General features: G+C 48.6%; 1 protein-coding gene across 3 annotated transcripts in view; it reads left to right on the top strand.

Annotated features, from left to right (window-relative positions):
• Positions 1-2,759: 2,759 nt before the first annotated feature.
• Positions 2,760-17,733, top strand: part of ACSF2 (acyl-CoA synthetase family member 2) — a 34,006-nt gene continuing 19,032 nt past the window's right edge. Inside the window, exon 1 of one of the 3 annotated variants that reach the window (XM_078065521.1) lies at positions 2,760-2,928. In XM_078065521.1, coding sequence (XP_077921647.1) covers positions 2,801-2,928 — 128 coding nt within the window. In that variant the 5' untranslated portion in view covers positions 2,760-2,800. The remainder of the gene's footprint in view (positions 2,929-17,733) is intronic. The other 2 variants (XM_036076248.2, XM_036076249.2) reach the window with 2 other exon arrangements.

Below are 17,733 nucleotides of genomic sequence, written 5' to 3'. Positions count from 1 at the left end.
AGCCCATTTTTGAAGCACAGAAGGGAAGGATATTGGCAAAAGGGAAGGGCTAAGGGCTTTCTCAGGCTAGCCAGTGGCCTGAGTAGAATCACAGGCACCATAAACCATCCAAGTCAGGGGCTGGGCTTGGGCAGAAAGCCCCTTGGGAAGCTGTATAGTTGGTCGAAGGTAGAGGGAGGAAAGCTGCAGGGACTGGTTGGTGACGTGCCCTGCTCACCACCCCCTCAAAGTGACCCAAGAGTTCTGGTCAACAGACTCAGGGACCCCCACGTTAGGCACCATCACTTTGTTTCCTCCCAGCCGTTTTCCCCTTTCATGGAACCAGCGCCTACCAGATCTCTCAAGGCTTTGCAGAGATGAAAAATAATTCCTCCTCCTAAAAAAGTTTGCAACACTGAACACAGAGGAAAGTCTCAGAGCGTAGACACAGGAGGAAGGAGAGGATGGAGGGAGAAGCTAACAATCGACGTAAAAGGGTCGAATACTAGTTCTGTGCCCCAATTCTTACCCCACCCCATTGCATGAGGCTGGTATTATTGTCCCCATTTTATTTTATTTATTTTTAAAGATCTCATTTATTTATTGGAGAGAGAGAGCATGCACGCAGGAGCAGGGGCAGAAGGAGAGGGAGAAGCAGACTCCCCGCTGAGTAGGGAGCCTGATGCGGGGCTCCATCCCAAGACCCCAGGATCATGACCCGAGCTGAAGGCAGATGTCCAACCGACTGAGCCACCCAGGTGCCCCTGTTGCTCCCATTTTAAAGATGATGACTGAAGCTGGAGAGGCCCTGTGACTTCCCCAAAGCTACCAAGTAAGTGTGGCCTGAGCCTATGTTCACTGTGCTCACCTTGACCTTGGGCAAGTAGCTGAACTTCCCTGGGTCTCGGTTTCTTTTTTTCTTTTCCTTCCTTTTTCTTTCTTTCTTTCTTTCTTTCTTTCTTTCTTTCTTTCTTTCTTTCTTTCTTCTTTCTTTCTTTCCTTCCTTCCTTCCTTCCTTTCTTTCTTTCTTTCGATTTTAAGTCATCTCTACATCCAACGTGGGGCTTGAACTCACAACCCTGAGATCAAGAGTCGCAGGCTCCACCACCGACTGAGCCAGCCGGGTGCCCCTCAGTTTCCTCATCCATAAAAACAGCAACACATTCCAAGGCATGCTTGTTCCTTGCAGGGTCATCGTGAAGGCTAGAGAGAACATCTTTGAAGAGTTTGGCTTGTGGAAGATACCCTGACACTGGCAGCTATTATTCCCTGGCTCTGGTGTCTGGGAAGTCAGGGAAGCCTGAGTATGGAGAACTGAGTCTGGCACAAGTTCAAGGAGGAACTCATTCTTCTCTCCCCTCTACCCCCACAGCCCCCAGGGCTGACCCTCGAACTAGCAAGGAAACTAGAAGTGTCTGTGAGAGCAATATCCACCCACCACTTCACAGGGCGAGCGCCACCCAGCAAGGTGCTGGCAGTGCTGACCCCCTGGACCTGGGATGTGCCCTGGGGCATTCCCTTCCTGGGGCAGGCTATCAGAGTCAGCAAGTTAGTCTCTTTAGGAAGGTGTGCCCTTGCAAGCTCAGCTCCTCATAATTTCTCTACACCCCACCCCATCTTCCTTCCTCCCCCATCTCCACACAACTTGGAAGTGTGCAGACCTTCCCCAGGAGTCAGGGTTCCAGGGGGATCCGAGGTCACTCTCAGGATGATGACCTTATGCAGCACAGTCCCCTTCTCGGGACCTCAGTTGAGCCAAAGGATCGTGATCAGGGCAAAGGTCTTTTACAGCCAGGCCCCGCCCCTAACCACGCTTTCTGCTTGGCCGATTTTCATCGCTGCCTCTGGGGCAGGAAAGGGGAGGTCACCCCGCCACACCCTTCCCCCCACCCCCATTGCTGTCCTCCTCCTCCTCTGGAGGAAGGGTCAAGACAGCGGGAGCCTGACAGGGATGCCACTTTCTGGTGCCCAGCGCCACCTTTCCCAGCCAGAACCGCAGCTGGAACGGGCGGAGCCTCTGTACAGCGGCTTTCCATTCACGCCTCCGGCAGGGCGCGGGATTGTGCCCTAGGCCCGAAATAGTGGGGCAGATGGGGGATAAGAAGCACAGTTTCCAGTCCCTGATGCCACCCTTCACGGTGCACTGCGGGGGTCAAGCCTGCCCCGTGAGGGACAGGGTACCAACTGGCGTCCCTTTAGCTGACTTCTGGCCCCAGAGGGGACTCGCCCACCGCACTCTTGTCCTGGCTTCCTCCCCACCCAGCGCGGGCCCTCTGCTCCAGCTGGCACGCCTCGGAGGCTGGGGGGGTGGGGGTGGGGTGGGGGAGGTGGGCTTCACGCCGGCTCCCTTGGCCTCCGGCTCGCAACCCCCGGAGCGGGGAGACAGCACAGGACCCGCGCGCTAAACGGGGCTCCCGGGATGGACGCCTCTGGGCCTGGCCGCCCGGCCCGCACTCACGGCCCGCGGGCTCCCCCTCTGCGAAATCAACAAGCCCTCGCGCCCCCAAACCTGAAGAACCTCTCTTCAGGCCTCTAGTGGTCGGGAGGGGAGCCGGCCGCAGCCCGAGGCCTTCGGATCCCGAGGGAAAGCCGAGGCACGTCTTCGAGGTGGGAGGGGAGGGCCCCGCGGGTCCGAGGGGAAGGTGGCCCGGCGCGTAGCCGTTTCCTCCCCGCCTCGCCTCGCCCCGCCCCGCCCGGCCGGACCGAGTCCTCCGCACCCCATAGGCAGAGGCGACCCTCCCCGCCTCCCCGCCCGCTCCGCGCTCGCCCCGCCTCGGCTCACTTTAAAAGTTTCCTCGGGCCGGGACGCGCGGAGAGAGCCATGGCCATCTGCGTCGGGATGCTGCGCCTCGCGAGGCTGCGCGCCAGGGGCCCGGGGGTGCTGGGGACCTGCGCCGTCCTCGCCCGGGGTTGGCAGGAAGCGAGATTGCAGGGCGTCCGCCCCCTCAGGTACGCGAGCCCGGGGAAGGAGGGGGCGGCCCGCCCCCCCCCGGAAGGAGTTTGGTGGGGGAGGGGGGTCCTGCAGAGCTTCCCTGGGGGCCGATGCCACTCTGGTCGGCAGGCCGGAGGCTGCCGCACTCCGAATGGCACGTGCTGGGGAGCGGGTATCCCGCACCCAGCGCCTAGGCAGCAGGAAATGCTGGCCTGGCTCGCGCAGACTGGGGCTGCAGCTGGTGGCCGGCAGTGACCCTGCACGGACTCTGAGTTCTGGTCCAGGACTCTTGGTTCTTTCCAAGCAGGAGCACACCGAGGGCCAGGAGCCTGGGCCTTCGGCGGTCTAGCCTGAGAAAGAGGGGCAGGGGCAAGGCTGCGTCTTCAGAACACACTGTCTCTGAGCTGGAACGCCCTTCAGGGGTAAACGTGGGGATCTTTGGCCTGTCTTGCCAGTCCGCTAAGCTCAGCGGTCTCCCCTCTCCTCATTAGGTGCTGACGAACACTGCGTCTGCACCTTGCTACCTGCTGGGCCTGTTTTCTTCTGTCCTCAGTGCAAAAGGTGGGATGGGGGCTGGCAGGTGCCGTTCCCCAGAGCACGGCTGCATCTCTAGCAGTGTAGTAAGTAGTAAGTAGTTCACTTGTGTGAACGTGTGTTGGTTGCTTAAGCAGAGCTGGGCTCCCGCTGATGGTATCATGGGTGGTTATCTTCAGCACCCAGAGGGGGGCAGGCCTGGGCACCACTGAGCGTGCTCTGCCCCCCAGATGGGCCAGGAACTAAGTCAGGGGGGGAAAGGGAGGAGAACAAAGGGGCTTCTCCTCTGAGAGGACTGTTTGGTTAACAAAAATAGGATGGGGGGGCGGTTGGAGGGAGATGCAAATTCCTCTTTTGGCTAAAACTCCAAGATCACAACGTTTTGAACTTGCTGGTTCCTGATAACTAGAAAGCGTGCAGTGCTTTAAGCTGGCTATGCCTAATTTTCTGGGAAAACCCTGTGGCCCAAGGCTGGTCAGTAGATGGGTTTGTGATGAAGACAGCTGGGTTTAGGGGCGCCCGGGTGGCTCAGTCGGTGAAGCGTCTGCCTTCGGCTCAGGTCATGATCCCAGGGTGATGGGATCGAGTCCGGGCATCGGGCTCCCTGCTCAGCGGGGAGCCTGCTTCTCCCTCCCCCTGCTTGTGCTCTCTCTCTCTCTCTCTGACAAATAAATAAATAAAATCTTAAAAAAGAAAGAAAGAAAGAAAAGACAGCTGGGTTTTCTCACGGTGCCTCCCAGGCAGGTTCCACCATCGCTACCCCGAGCCTCTAAGCCCCACCTCTGGACTCCTCAGTGAGAGCCCTCTTACAATGTGAGGACCCCAAGGAAAGTTACTCCTAAAAGCATACATGTTTCATGATGCTCAATCAGGCAACTTCTGGTCACGTAGCAAAACTCCTGACCTTTGACATTTTTGTGTATAAACAGCAGAACCCTTACCTGGTACAGGCCTACAGTCTCAGGGTATAGGCACCAGGCCTCAGAGAAATTCTGCCTCTGCAGCAGGAGGAGATCCGTTTGTCCAGAGAGAGAAGGTTTCCTGAACATTTGGCCTAATTCCTTCCCATCCCTTCCATGTGCTTGAACCCTTTTCTACTGACTATGGTGATTTGGCCTGATTTCACTCCCTCTTTCCCCTTCAGAAACCCTCCAGAGTCTCAAGCATTCAACAGACATTCCTGAGTACATATGTCATGTCAAGCACCGGTGGGTACTATGGATATAGAAGCCAAAGAACCCAGCCTTCCAGAGACTTGCAGCCTAGTGGGGGAAAAGATAAGTCAGGTCATCACTACTCAGTGTTCTAAGTGTAATGGTAAGGAAAGCTCCTGGACTTCTGCTCTCTGCTTTTTCTTTCTTTTTTTTTTTTTTTTTAAGATTTTATTTATTTATTTGACAGAGAGAGACACAGCAAGAGAGGGAACACAAGCAGGGGGAATGGGAGAAGGAGAAGCAGGCTTCCCGCCCAGCAGGGAGCCCGACGCAGGGCTCGATCCCAGGACACTGAGATCATAACCTGAGCCGAAGGCAGACGCTTAACGACTGAGCCACCCAGGCACCCCCTGCTCTCTGCTTTTTCTGATCTAGTCACACATAAAGCCTGCTTTTCTGCTGCCCAACCCTGCCCCCCTCCCCAGGCCTATGACTTATCAGATTCCCAGTTTTGCCTGTTAGGAAAGAGCAAGAACTTTGAAGCCAGACTGCCTTGGGTTACAGCCCTGGCTTCTCCACCTACCCACTGTGTGACCTTGAGTGCATTACCTAACCTCTGAGCGGGGCGAGTTTGTCATTAATGCTACCTACTTGCTGGATTGACAAATTCTTGCTCTTCTCAGCCTTTCCTCTGGGGTCGGTCTGGTCCCTGAGACCTTCAAATGGTGTCTGGGTAGGAATTCCCACTGATTTAAAAGTAGGAGAGGGGCACCTGGGTGGTTAAGCGACTCTTGATTTCGACTCAGGTCCTGGGATCAAGTCCCACATCGCGCTACTTGCTCAGTGGGGAGCCTGCTTCTCCCTCTGCCTGCCGCTCCCCCTGCTTGTGTTCTCTTTCTCTCTCTTTCTGGCAAATAAATCTTAAAAAAAAAAAAAAAGTAGGAGAGAATCCCCTTTTCAGTGGCTTCTTTCTTGCACCTGGTTCTTCCTTCCTTTATTTATTTATTTTTATTTTTTTTTAAGATTTTATTTATTCATTTGAGACACAGAGATAGAGAGAGAGAGAGAGCATGAGCAGGGAGAGAGGCAGAGGGAGAGGGAGAAGCAGGCTCCCCACTGAGCAGGGAGCCCGATGTGGGGCTCGATCCCAGGACACTGGGATCATGACCTGAGCTGAAGGCAGACGCTTAACCATCTGAGCCACCCAGGCGCCCACTGGTTCTTCCTTTTATCCAACTGCCGAGACGGCAGCTTCTGCCCAGCCACAAGTCCAGACCTTGGATCTGCCAGACAATACCTGCTCCATCAAAGTTGGGGTTGTTCAGACCCTTTCCCCCCGGAAGGAAAGAAGAAGCTGTCTTATTGTTCTCCAGATCTCCTGAACCGCCAGCTCCTTCCCCTTGTCCACACAGCCCCTTCCCCAAGGAAATGGATGGGCTAGTCTGGAGCTTCAGGGAGCATTGGGGGCAAGATTCCTTGATGAATTTGAGATGAGCAGGCTTCCTCCAGACCTCTGAAGCTGGCCTGGGGCTGCCTCACAGTTGGATCCGGGGTGTTGGATGCACTTGGAGCTGAGAAAGACAGAAAGAACATTGGCTTAAGCCTTTCAGAATTAGGAATGATGCTCAGAGCTGGGACTCCAGTGACCCCATGCTGATGGTAGGTCAGAGGGGTAAGTGAACTTCATGGATTACCTTCTAGGGGAATGGCTGTAATCAGGTGGGACCAGTATTGGAAACTATAAAATGCTGTCCCTATGTGAGGGGATTGTATTAAGCCAGGAAGCGTTTTGGTTGGAAACCATAATAGTTACAAAAAATAGACTCTTCTCATAATTCCCCAAAGATGATTAACACGTGATCTGGTAATGATATCTCTACACATTACACTGGGGATCCTCCAGTCTAAATGTAAATGTATAGAAAATAAACTACAAACATAGACATTGTAACCAGTGAATGGTACATATCAGTTTGGTTACCCTTTCCTGCCTCTCATGCAGTAGATGGCAATCTGCTCTGGAGGCTGCCGAGGAGGTATAAAGATGAATGACCTTGTTTTCACTGAGTTCTTCGCCTAAAAGGGATCTACAGGGGAAGACCATAGACCCCCTGATACAAGGCAGAAAGGGTGCTGTTCCTTGGAGGATGGCAATTAAAGCAGGGAAGAATCCGATTGGTGGGAATGAGACTGGGAAAGACTTGCTGATGAGGCTGGAGTTTGAAGCTAATCCCTTCGATGATAGGGCTGTAGTTTGAAGTATGAAGCACACATCCTTGCATGAAATTTTACCTTGAACTCTTTTGAATCCTGGGTATCAAGCCCTCCCGGCCTCCCCCACATTCTGTAATTAAAAAAAATATATTTTATTTACTTATTTGAGAGAGAGCGAGCACGAGCAGGGGGAGGGGCAGAGGGAGAGGGAGAAGCAGACTCCCCGCTGAGCAGGGAGCCGAACTCAGGGCTCCATCCCAGGACCCTGAGATCACGACCTGAGCCGAAGGCAGCAGCTTAACCAACTGAGCCACCCCAGCGCCCCCACATTGTTTAATTTATTCAATCTATAGGCAGAAACGTTGAAGCCAGGCAGATCTGGGTTCAAATGAACCATTTTAGCTGGTAACTTTGGGACTAAGTTGAACTTGACCTTTCTTATATGTAAATAATGTTGTTGGAGAGTTAAATAAGGTCACATTACGAAAATTTTTAGGGGCGCCTGGGTGGCTCAGTCGTTAAGCGTCTGCCTTCGGCTCGGGTCATGATCCCGGGGTCCTGGGATGGAGCCCCACATCGGGCTCCCTGCTCGGCGTGGGGCCTGCTTCTCCGTCTCCTGCTCCCCCTGCTTGTGTTCCGTCTCTCGCTGTCTCTCTCTCTCTGTCAAATAAATAAATAAAAATCTTTAAAAAAAAAAAAAAGAAAATTTTTAACGCACAGCCTGGTGCTAGAAGAGATCTTCACCCCATTGCAGTGATGAGCTATGCTACAGGTAACGCTTGGTGGCAATGGGTTTGTGCATTCCTGTAATGACCTTGAGGCCCACAGTTTAGAAACTTGAGAGAGTAGGAGGGAGACAGTTCTGATAAGGTAATTGCCTAAACCAAGCTGGGCTGCTCCAGGTATGTAACATGCCTGTGCTCACAATTTTTTTTTTTTTTTTTTTTTGGCTTATATGTTGAGCAAACCAACGTAGAGGATGTAATTTCATTTCTTGAATAGGACTTGCTAGGGAAGTGTCCTAATGAAGACAGGTACCAATCATTCTGCCAGGTGCCTCTCCCTTCAGAAATAAACAAGCTGTGTTTCCAGCCTACAAATCCTGTTTTGTGAACCTTGTTGATGCGTCTGTGTTTCTCACTGTGGGAATCAGATGACAGGGGAGCAAGTCCCAGACCTACCACCTCCAATTCAGTATGGCTTTAGGCAAGTCACTCAATCGCTCTGCACTTTGGCTGGTTGGTAAAATAGGCCACTTAGACAAGGAGCACTCTACCTTTCTGTAGACATTCTGTGATTCCTAAGGAGGCTGGGCTTTGAGCCTGATCCCCTAATTCAGGAGCGCTGTGGTTGAAGTTTGAAGCCTTCCTGCTCACATGAAGTCTTGCTTGTGCTAGAACCCTTATGAATTCCTCCCAACCTCCTGACACTCTGTGATTCTCTCTAGTCCTTCCCGGGAGCAAAAAAACATTGAGGGTTTTGTCTCTAGAAAGCTAAAGTCATAAGCTAACCTCCTATGTACTTTAGTGATCCCATCAAGGAACAGTGTTCTGAATCAGCCCCCACCCCCGGCTCCTGTGTGCATTCCCCGCGGGCTCTGTACAAGTGACCCAAGGGAAGACCCTCAGCGTGAATGCCTCATAACCCCAAGAACTTCAGGCTTTCAGAAACAGCTGCTTGAGTTTGCTAAACTCGAATAATAATTTCCTGCACACTCTCTCCACATACGCACAAACGCACGTGCACCTGTGGTTTTATTCGAGATGCTAAATTATAGGATGACTTGCTCACACCTTTTTTGTAGCTCATACCACTCTGGAGTTCTTTGTAGTCCCTTGTAGGCTGTAGACTCCTTCAGGAAGATTATGTTGGGTGGTAAAAAGATCTTGGAGCTTTGTGGCATAATTACAATGCGCGAATCTCAAGTGTACAGTTCGGTGCATTTTAACAAATCTATATACTCAACATCCCAAGAGCTAGAACCTGCCCATCACTCTAAAACAGTGCTCTTCAATAGCTATACGGTGTGAGCCACACATGTAATTTTAAGTGTTCTAGTAGCCGTATTAACAAGGTAATAAGAAATAGGTGACATTAATTTTAATGATACATTTTCTTTAACTTAGTAGAGTCAAAGTATCATTTCAGCATATAACCAATCTTTTAAAAATTACAGCAGAAATGTTTACATTCTTTTTTTTTTTAAAGTATTCCAAATTGAGTGTGTATTTAACACTCACAGAACACCTTCATTCAGACTAGCCACATTTCAAGTGTTCCACAGCCACATGCCACTAGCAGTTACTATATAGACAGCACAGGTCTAGAAATTTCTCTCATGCCCATTTCCAGTCAATTTCCTTCCCTAACCAGAGGCTACCACTGTTTTGACTTCTAATCTCCATAGGTCAATTTTGCCTATTCTTGAATCTTAAGAGTATATGCTCTTGTGTCTGGCTTCTTTTGCTCAAAAACCAAGGGGTGTTTTTGGGAGGAGGGACCCATTAACCTTGACAAAAATTCATGAGAGTGTGCATATTATGCATTGAACAGTTTAGCTTTCCTTGATAACTCTGGGGAAAAGGACATGATCTCATCTGCCCAATATTTTACCTCTTGGGTGTGATGACAGCAAGGCACGCTGAGAAGTGGGGTCCCAGATGCATCAAGGGTTAGCAGTCCCCGATATTAGATAATCTAAGGACTTTTTTTAAGTTAACCTTTTTATTTCGACATATTACACATTCACATGCAGTTGTAAGAAATAATGCAAACAGATCCCATAAACCTCCACCCCACAAGAGTCCTTCAGTTTTCTCTTTCTGACTCACCTCCAGCCCCTGCTTAACCTCTAGCAATCTTCCATGATTTTGTAATTTCAAGATATTGTGTAGACAGAGTCATACAGTATGCTACCTTTAGGGATCGGTTTTTTTACTCTGCATAATTCTCTGGAGATTCATCCAGGTTTCTTTGAGTGTCGATAGTTCCTTTCTTATTATTGCTAACTAGTATTCTTTGATATGGATGTACAGTTGGTTTATTTGGAAGATATTTGGATTGTTTCCAGTTTTTTCAAAATATAAGGCTGCTGTACCCATTTGTGTACAGATTTTTGTGTGAACATAAGCCTTCATTTCTCTGGAAACAGAATTCTTTATTTGGGATCATTGCCCCCAAAGTGCAGTTGCTGGTTCAGGCAGTTGCCTGTTTTCCTTTTAAAGAAACTGCCTGTCTTCCAGCACGATTGTACCATTTTATGTTCCCACCAACAATGTATGAGTTACATCAGCATCCTCGCCAGCATTTGGTATTGTCACTACTTTTTATTTTCACCATTCTGATAGGTATGTAGTGATATTGTGGTTTTCATATGAATTGCCCTAATGGCGAATGATGTTATGAATATCTTTCCATGGGCTTATTTGCCATCTTTGGTGAAATGTCTCTTTATGTCTTTTGCCCATTTTGTAGTTGGATTGTCTGGGTTTTTTTAACTGTTGAGTTTTCAGGGTTCTTTATGTATTCTAGGTACTAGTCCTTTGTCAGATATGTGGTTTGCAAATATTTTCTCCACTCTGTGCCTCATCTTTTCACCCTCTTTTTTTTTTTAAGATTTTATTTATTTATTTATTAGAGAGCGAGCGAGAGAGAAACAGCATGAGAGGGGAGAGGGTCAGAGGGAGAAGCAGGCTCCCTACTGAGCTGGGAGCCCGATGTGGGACTCGATCCCAGGACTCCGGGATCATGACCTGAGCCGAAGGCAGATGCTTAACCAACTGAGCCACCCAGGTGCCCCATCTTTTCACCCTCTTAAGAGGGTTGTACGCAGAGCAAAAAGTTTTAATTTTTATGGGTCCCTGTTGTCAATTTTACAGACCATGTTTGTGGTGTCAAATCTAAAAACTTTTTGCCTAGCCCTAGATCCTGAAGATTTTCTCCCATGGTTTTTTATTTTCTAAATATTTTGTAGTTTTATGTTTTACATGCAAGACTGATCTATTTTGGGGCGCCTGGGTGGCTCAGATGGTTGGACGTCTGCCTTCGGCTCAGGTCATGATCCCGGGGTCCTGGGATCGAGCTCCACGTCGGGCTCCTTGCTCAGCGGGAGGCCTGCTTCTCCCTCTCCTTCTACTGCTCCCCCTGCTTGTGCTCTCTCGCTCTCTCTGTCAAATAAATAAATAAAATCTTTAAAAAAAAAAAAAAAGACTGATCTATTTTGAGGGTTTTTTTTTTTCCTAAGAAACTTAAATCAAAGTTCCTTTTTTAAACGTCAGTCATTCTGTGCCATCAATTAAGAAAATGACCATTCAGTAGTGTTCTTGTTTGGATTTCACCTGTCGCTCAGCACCTTCATTTTCTTGAACAACAGCCGTATGTTGTCGCTGGTATAAATGTGTCACCAATCTATGCAGGTACCTAAAAATTATAAGTCTAATTCAGGACAGACAGCTCTTACAGGTTCATAGTTGTCTTCTCCTGTCCAAGCACTGGCCATCTCTACTCCCATGTCAAGTGCCACTCCCAGGTGAACCAGCAGCCTAGTGTCTTTGTACAACTTAGGGAGAGGAGAGGACACAGCCCCACAGGGCGTGCATCACTGAGTGGTCCAGGGGCTAGAATAATGGTGTGTTGGAGAGTGATGGTGTGAAGGTTGGTGTGCAAGGGGGATGAAAGAGGAGAACCTGCCTCTCCGCCACGAACTAGGAGATGCACTGGTCCGTGTAGTTACAACTGTGTCTCATACAGGAGGGAATGTGTTGGCTGAGGACGGAGGCTTGCCTGTGAGTATAGCTCGTGAACTTCAGAGACAGACTGGGGCTCTTTCTCATCACATAAATGTTGGTCTTGCCCTGGCACTTCACATGACAGGACCAGTGTGTCTCCCTCTGTCCATGCCAGGAAGTTGCTCCATCTTTTGAATGTTTTAGGTGCCCTTCTTGGGAGTTCATCAACCCTCTTGTATTTTCCTTCATAAATATTTTATATGGAAGAAAAAAATTGGGGTGCCTGGGTGGCTCAGTCTGTTAAGCATCTGCCTTCGGCTCGGGTCATGATCCTGGAGTCCTGGGATCGAGCTCCACATCGGGTTCCCTGCTCAGCAGGGAGCCTGCTTCTCCCTCTCCCTCTGCCGCTCCCCCTGCTTGTACTCTCTCTCTCTTTCTCAAATAAATAAAATCTTTAAAAAAAGGGGGGGGGAAGAAAAAAATTAACCATAATCACATGATAAAATAACAAACACCTAGGTACCTACCACTCCAAATTAACATAGAGCCATACTTGTTACAGAAAATTATACATAAAAGAAATAAAACAATATGGATCAAGTTCAAGTCCCTTTTAGAGCCGTCCTGCGGCCTGCCTGTCACTGAGAACCAATGTCATAAATTGAATGTGTGTTGTGTCAGAGTGTGTTTTTTTGCTTTTCATATGTCTCCAATCCATAAACAGTATATTTTATCATTTGGAAAGCACTTCAAATCACACCAAGCAAGTAATAAGTGCTTTCAGTTTTCCTACTTTTTGTTCCCATAAACAATATTTGAGCTTTTATTTATTTATTTTTAAAGATTTTATTTATTTATTTGACAGAGAGAGATACAGCGAGAGAGGGAACATAAGCAGGGGGAGTGGGAGAGGGAGAAGCAGGCTTCCCACAGAGCAGGGAGCCCGACGCGGGGCTCGATCCCAGGACCCTGGGATCATGACCTGAGCCGAAAGGCAGACGCTTAACAACTGAGCCACCCAGGCACCCCAGTACTTGGGCTTTTATAATCTCAGCGCAAGTTGCACCGGATGCCCTTCCTTTTTTCTCTCAACAGTATGTCTTAAAGATCTATTTACACAGACACTATAGATCTGGATTATTCCTTTTCCACTATGTAACTATGTCTCTAGCAGCGCATTTGCTGTGTTAAAGAGTTGACATTTCCCGCTTTCCTGAAAATTGCCCTGGAGAGAATGGGCCACTGCGACCACCAGTAGCAACCTGGAGTCCTATGTCCCCACATCCTCCCAAATGCTTAGCGTTGCCAAAAGAACATTGGAACGTTTGCTCCTCTGGTAGGAGCCAAAGCGTATCGAACTGTGGGCTGAATGGACATTTCCCTGATTAGCCGTGAGACTGGACTCTTTTGAAATGTCTTCTGTGAATTTTCCGTTCATGTTCTTTGCCCATTTATTACATTAGATTACTTGTCCTTATGGATTCGTGAGTTTGTTTGCTTTAAATACAAGCTGAATGCTAATCCCTGGTCTCTTACACCCAGGCAGCTGCTTGTCTTTTAGCTTTGTTGATGATTTATGTTTTTCTTAGGGCCCCGGGGACCAGCCTGGCATCAAATGTCTGTAGCGGGGGGGAAGGGCAGAGGCCAGCCCATGACTTGGAACAAAAACAGGCTACTGCATTCAATTTCATTTCTAAAGCCTTCTTGCTGGTGGCTGACATGGCACCTTGCCCAGGGGAGCAGTGGTCCGCCTCAGCATGGGGGGTGTTCCCACAGTCCCCGGGAGCCCTCATATCTAGTTACCCTCTCTGCTTGGTGGCTTCTGAAAGGATTAAGAGCTTTGCCCAGGGTAACCTGGGTCATTCCAGCCCCCAGCAAGGGCAAGATCCACCTGCAAGCTTCTTGTCCCTGTGCCAAGCACCTCCTCCCAGCAGGAAATATGTAACAAGAGGCGAAAGAGCTTCTTCCCCAAGTAGACTCTGACGACATGTTTGCTTAGGTGTCCCGGTGTGCCTGCCTCCCTTAACCCAGCTCTGCCCCCGTCAGGACTGATCCTTGGCCCCCATGGTGGCCTCTAGCCCAGACTTTAGTCGCCAGCCCTGGAACGTCCAGAATGCACGGGAGCTCCCCAAACCAGCCAGCCCCTGTATTCTGTCTAGGTCCCGCTGCAAGGCCAGGCTGGACCGGGCAGGACCAATGCTGGGGCACAAGGCTTTCCAGCCTGGTGTCATCAGGGAACTGGCTAGGCAGTTATGGGGCCCAGCCAGGTGGTTGGCGCCAGGATGAGGGGGCTGGAACATGAGAACGGGACAGTGAGATCAGAGGCAGTGAAATCTCGGAAAAGGACCAGCGTATGCTGGAGGTCTGGGAGGTGGGGGCCCAGTGGGGATATTTCTTCATGCACCCGCGGCACTCAGAGGGCCCCCAGTTCGCGGCTCTAGACCCCACAGGACCCCCAGGGGAGGCTGTAGAAGGGCTGTAATTTAAAGAGCAACACACACAGAAAGGGCTCCAGGGGTGCCCCCCACCAGATTTGGAACCGTAAGAAAATAAACCTCTTGCTTCTTCATTCATGAAAAATGAATAGGGGCGGGGCGCCTGGGTGGCTCAGTTGGTTGGGCATCTGCCGTAGGCTCTGATTGCGATCTCAGGGTGCTGGGATCCTGCTTCTCCCTCTCCCTCTGATGCTCCCCCTGCTTGTGCTCTCTCACTCTCTCTGTGTGTCAAATAAATAAAATCTTTAAAGAATAATAAATAAAATAAAAAAAGAACAATCCTTGTATAGATGGTCCAAGACTGATGATCATGGAACACACACATGGAAGCTCTCTTTAAGCCATGAGGCTCTACAGAGATTCACTGTATTGTATGAAGGCCTTGGAAGTCTAGGGTTTGAATCCCAGCTTGGCTACTTATTGGCATTTCTTTGAGCTTCATTCCCATATGAAAGTGGGTATGTATCTTGGTCAGGGAGTGGCTATGAAGATGGCAAGAGATCCTATGAATGGAGTATTTAGGAGAGAATTGGCATTAGGACACATCAGTATGTCAGTTCACATTATTCTGAAATGCACTGTTTCACCTAAAATGTATTAGATATTTTCCATCTCATTAAATATAGAGAGTGTCTTCATTTTTTTTTAATGGCATAGGGTTCCTTTGTACAGATGCTCTGTATTTACTTATCTAATCCCTTACTTATAGAAATAAAGTGTTGTTTTTTTTTAAAGATTTTATTTATTTGACAGAGAGACACACAGCGAGAGAGGGAACACAAGCAGGGGGAGTGGGAGAGGGAGAAGCAGGCTTCCCGCCGAGCAGGGAGCCCGATGTGGGGCTCGATCCCAGGACCCTGGGATCATGACCTGAGCCGAAAGGCAGACGCTTAACGTCTGAGCCACCCAGGCGCCCCCAGAAATAAAGTGTTTTTTTCTCAATTCTTTGCTAAACAACAATTAATGTCCTTATTCATACCTTTAGGCATTCATTCGTTTTGTTGTTGTTGTTGTTGTTGCTTGTTTTTTAGGATAGAATGACTGGCCGAAGGATATGCATATTCAAATGTTAATAGATATTAACATTTCCTAACATATCCTAAATCAGAAGGGATCCAAATTTGGGGGTTCTGAAGCTTATATAATTTGGGCTGCAATCTTTATAAAAAAAGACAAAATTACAAAACCCAAATTTAAAGCAAATTGGATATTAATGTGAGAAAAGAATTTGCCACGTATGAATTGCTGGGTCCTTAAAGATTCAGGTCTTTCCTTATGAGATTTCTTTAGGCAGTTTCGCAGAAATGCTGACATATAAATGCTTCTTGACTTGCAATCAGCCTCCCTCTTTAATTCCCAGGAAGTCCCAACTCGAGGGGGCGGGCAGGGGTCCTGGAACATAAGCAGTATTATGGCTTCTGTCCTTACTGTCCTTTGAAAGTCTTGTGCCAATTTACACTCTGGCCCATTTCTTCATATCCTTGCCAACATTCTGTGTTATCAATCGTTCTTGTTTTCATGTCAGGATTAATAGTCATGTTATTAATCTTCTCTAGTTAGGGAGCTTTAGGTGGGCAATACTGAGGGCAGCGTTATAATCCATGGGCTCTCTGCTGAGTACCCCCTGCTCTTCTTCCCGGGATAAGCTCACGCACTGGCTGCTCAGAGCCGAGGAGACCACAGCCTGGCTCCTGTGGCGGGGATGAGTTCTCACCTAGCTGGAACTGCTCTCCAGGATGGCCTGGGAGTACTCTTTGACAAGAATACCTGTCGTGAATTTTGAAATTAGACTTAGACTCCTCTAGAAAGACAGCAATCTTAGGTTTGGGCAGAGGATTACTGATTTGTTATATTTGGCCCTGTAATGACTTTCCATTTATTACAGAATCAGACAGATTGAATTATTTTCAATATATTCGTGATTTTTGAAATAATAGCTTTTTGGGCCCGGTGGTAGAATAATCCAGATGAATGACCAAAAAGATTGAAGTTGGAATACCAGCTGCGAAAGTGCCAGAGAGTAGGTCTCTCCCTCCATACCCACCCTTTCTCTGTCTGCAAATACACGTGGCATACACACCATACACACACACACACACACACCACACCATACACACATACCACATGCCGCACACACATACACACCCCACACCCCCCCACACACACACATACCATGCACCCCATAGTTTTCTGCACCACTTGAAAATAAGTTGCAGACATTACAACATCGGTATTTTCCACCTTTGCTGATCGCTTGGGCAACAAATGTCTCATGGTTGTTCTGTTCTGATTTGGGACGTGCACATCTTTTCCTATGCTTACCTGCCGTTGTGTCGTCCTTCCGCTCCGTGTGTGTGTGGCAGATTGGTGTCTCATGGGTCAATGCTACTTGGTCTGTTTTTTTATTTTTTAAAGATTTTATTTATTTGACAGAGAGAGACAGTGGGAGAGGGAACACAAGCAGGGGGAGCGGGAGAGGGAGAAGCAGGCTTCTGCCGAGCAGGGAGCACAACACGGGGCTCGATCCCAGGACCCTGGGACCATGACCCGAGCTGAAGGCAGACGTTAACCATCTGAGCCACCAGGCGCCCCTCTACAGACATCCCTAGAGATGACATTGTAAAGCAGATGGTTATCCCGGTTCTGGTTTCCAGCTGGAGCCGTATTCCAGTCGGGGGCTGCCTTCTGTACCCCAGCCTTGCGTCCAGTGAGCCATATTCTAAACAACAAACAACATGCCCTGAGCTGCTCAGTGCTGAACCCGGGGGACGCGCATCCAGGTAGGAGACAGGTTGGTTAGGCCAATAGTCACAGTGTACCATGAATTGTATGGTGGACACAGAACACTGTTTTCCCATCTGCTGGCGTTCTCAGGAAGTAAGATCCTGCTGCATTCAGAAAGGAGATTCTTCCTTTCTTAGAGTAATATCTAGGACTGAGCTCACCAACAGATGTGTCTGCTGGGCTTGCCCAGCGTTAGTTATCACTGGATGGATGGATTTTGCACAGAAGAGACACGTGATGCTTTTATTTTTGTGGCAACATGGCAAATAGAGGCTACAATCTGTCACTAAATTTAGTTTACGAATTATGAGTAGAGCAACACTAGCTTAAGCCGTAGGAGAGTTTTCTTTTAAACTCTGTATTGAGGTATACCATGGGTTCAGAAAAGGGCACATGGGTTAAGTGCTTCCCTGGTGAATTTTTGATAAACTGTACACACCCATATAACCAGCACCCAGTTGGCCACTCTCCTGATTTCCAACAGCACAGATAACTTTTGCCTGTTTTGTACACAGAAATGGAATCCGACAGTATATACTTTTTTCTATCTGGCTTCTTTAACTTTTCTTTATGAGTTTCGTTCATATTGTTGGGTATAGTCATGGTTCTTTTGCTGTCGTTACCATATAACAAGGCAAATAGTAAATCACCATGCATTTATCTGGGTAGTTTCCATATTGGAGATAACACAGAAATCCTCATACCTGTCTTTTGGTGAGCACATGCATGAATTCTGTTGGATATATCCTCAGGAGTGGAATTATCCACGTTGTTCTTTAAAGTGTACAGTTCAGTAGTTTTTAGTGCAGTCATGGATATGTGCGACCATCACCACAGTCAATTGTAGAACCTTTCCCTCACCTCAGAAAGAAACCCCATACCCTTAGCTATCCCCTCTGTAGCCTTCCCTCCCC

Source organism: Halichoerus grypus, chromosome 2 (assembly GCF_964656455.1).
Source record: "Halichoerus grypus chromosome 2, mHalGry1.hap1.1, whole genome shotgun sequence".
Classification (NCBI taxonomy): domain Eukaryota; kingdom Metazoa; phylum Chordata; class Mammalia; order Carnivora; family Phocidae; genus Halichoerus; species Halichoerus grypus.
Note: the sequence above shows the minus strand (reverse complement) of the source record. Positions and strands in the feature narration are given on the sequence as shown.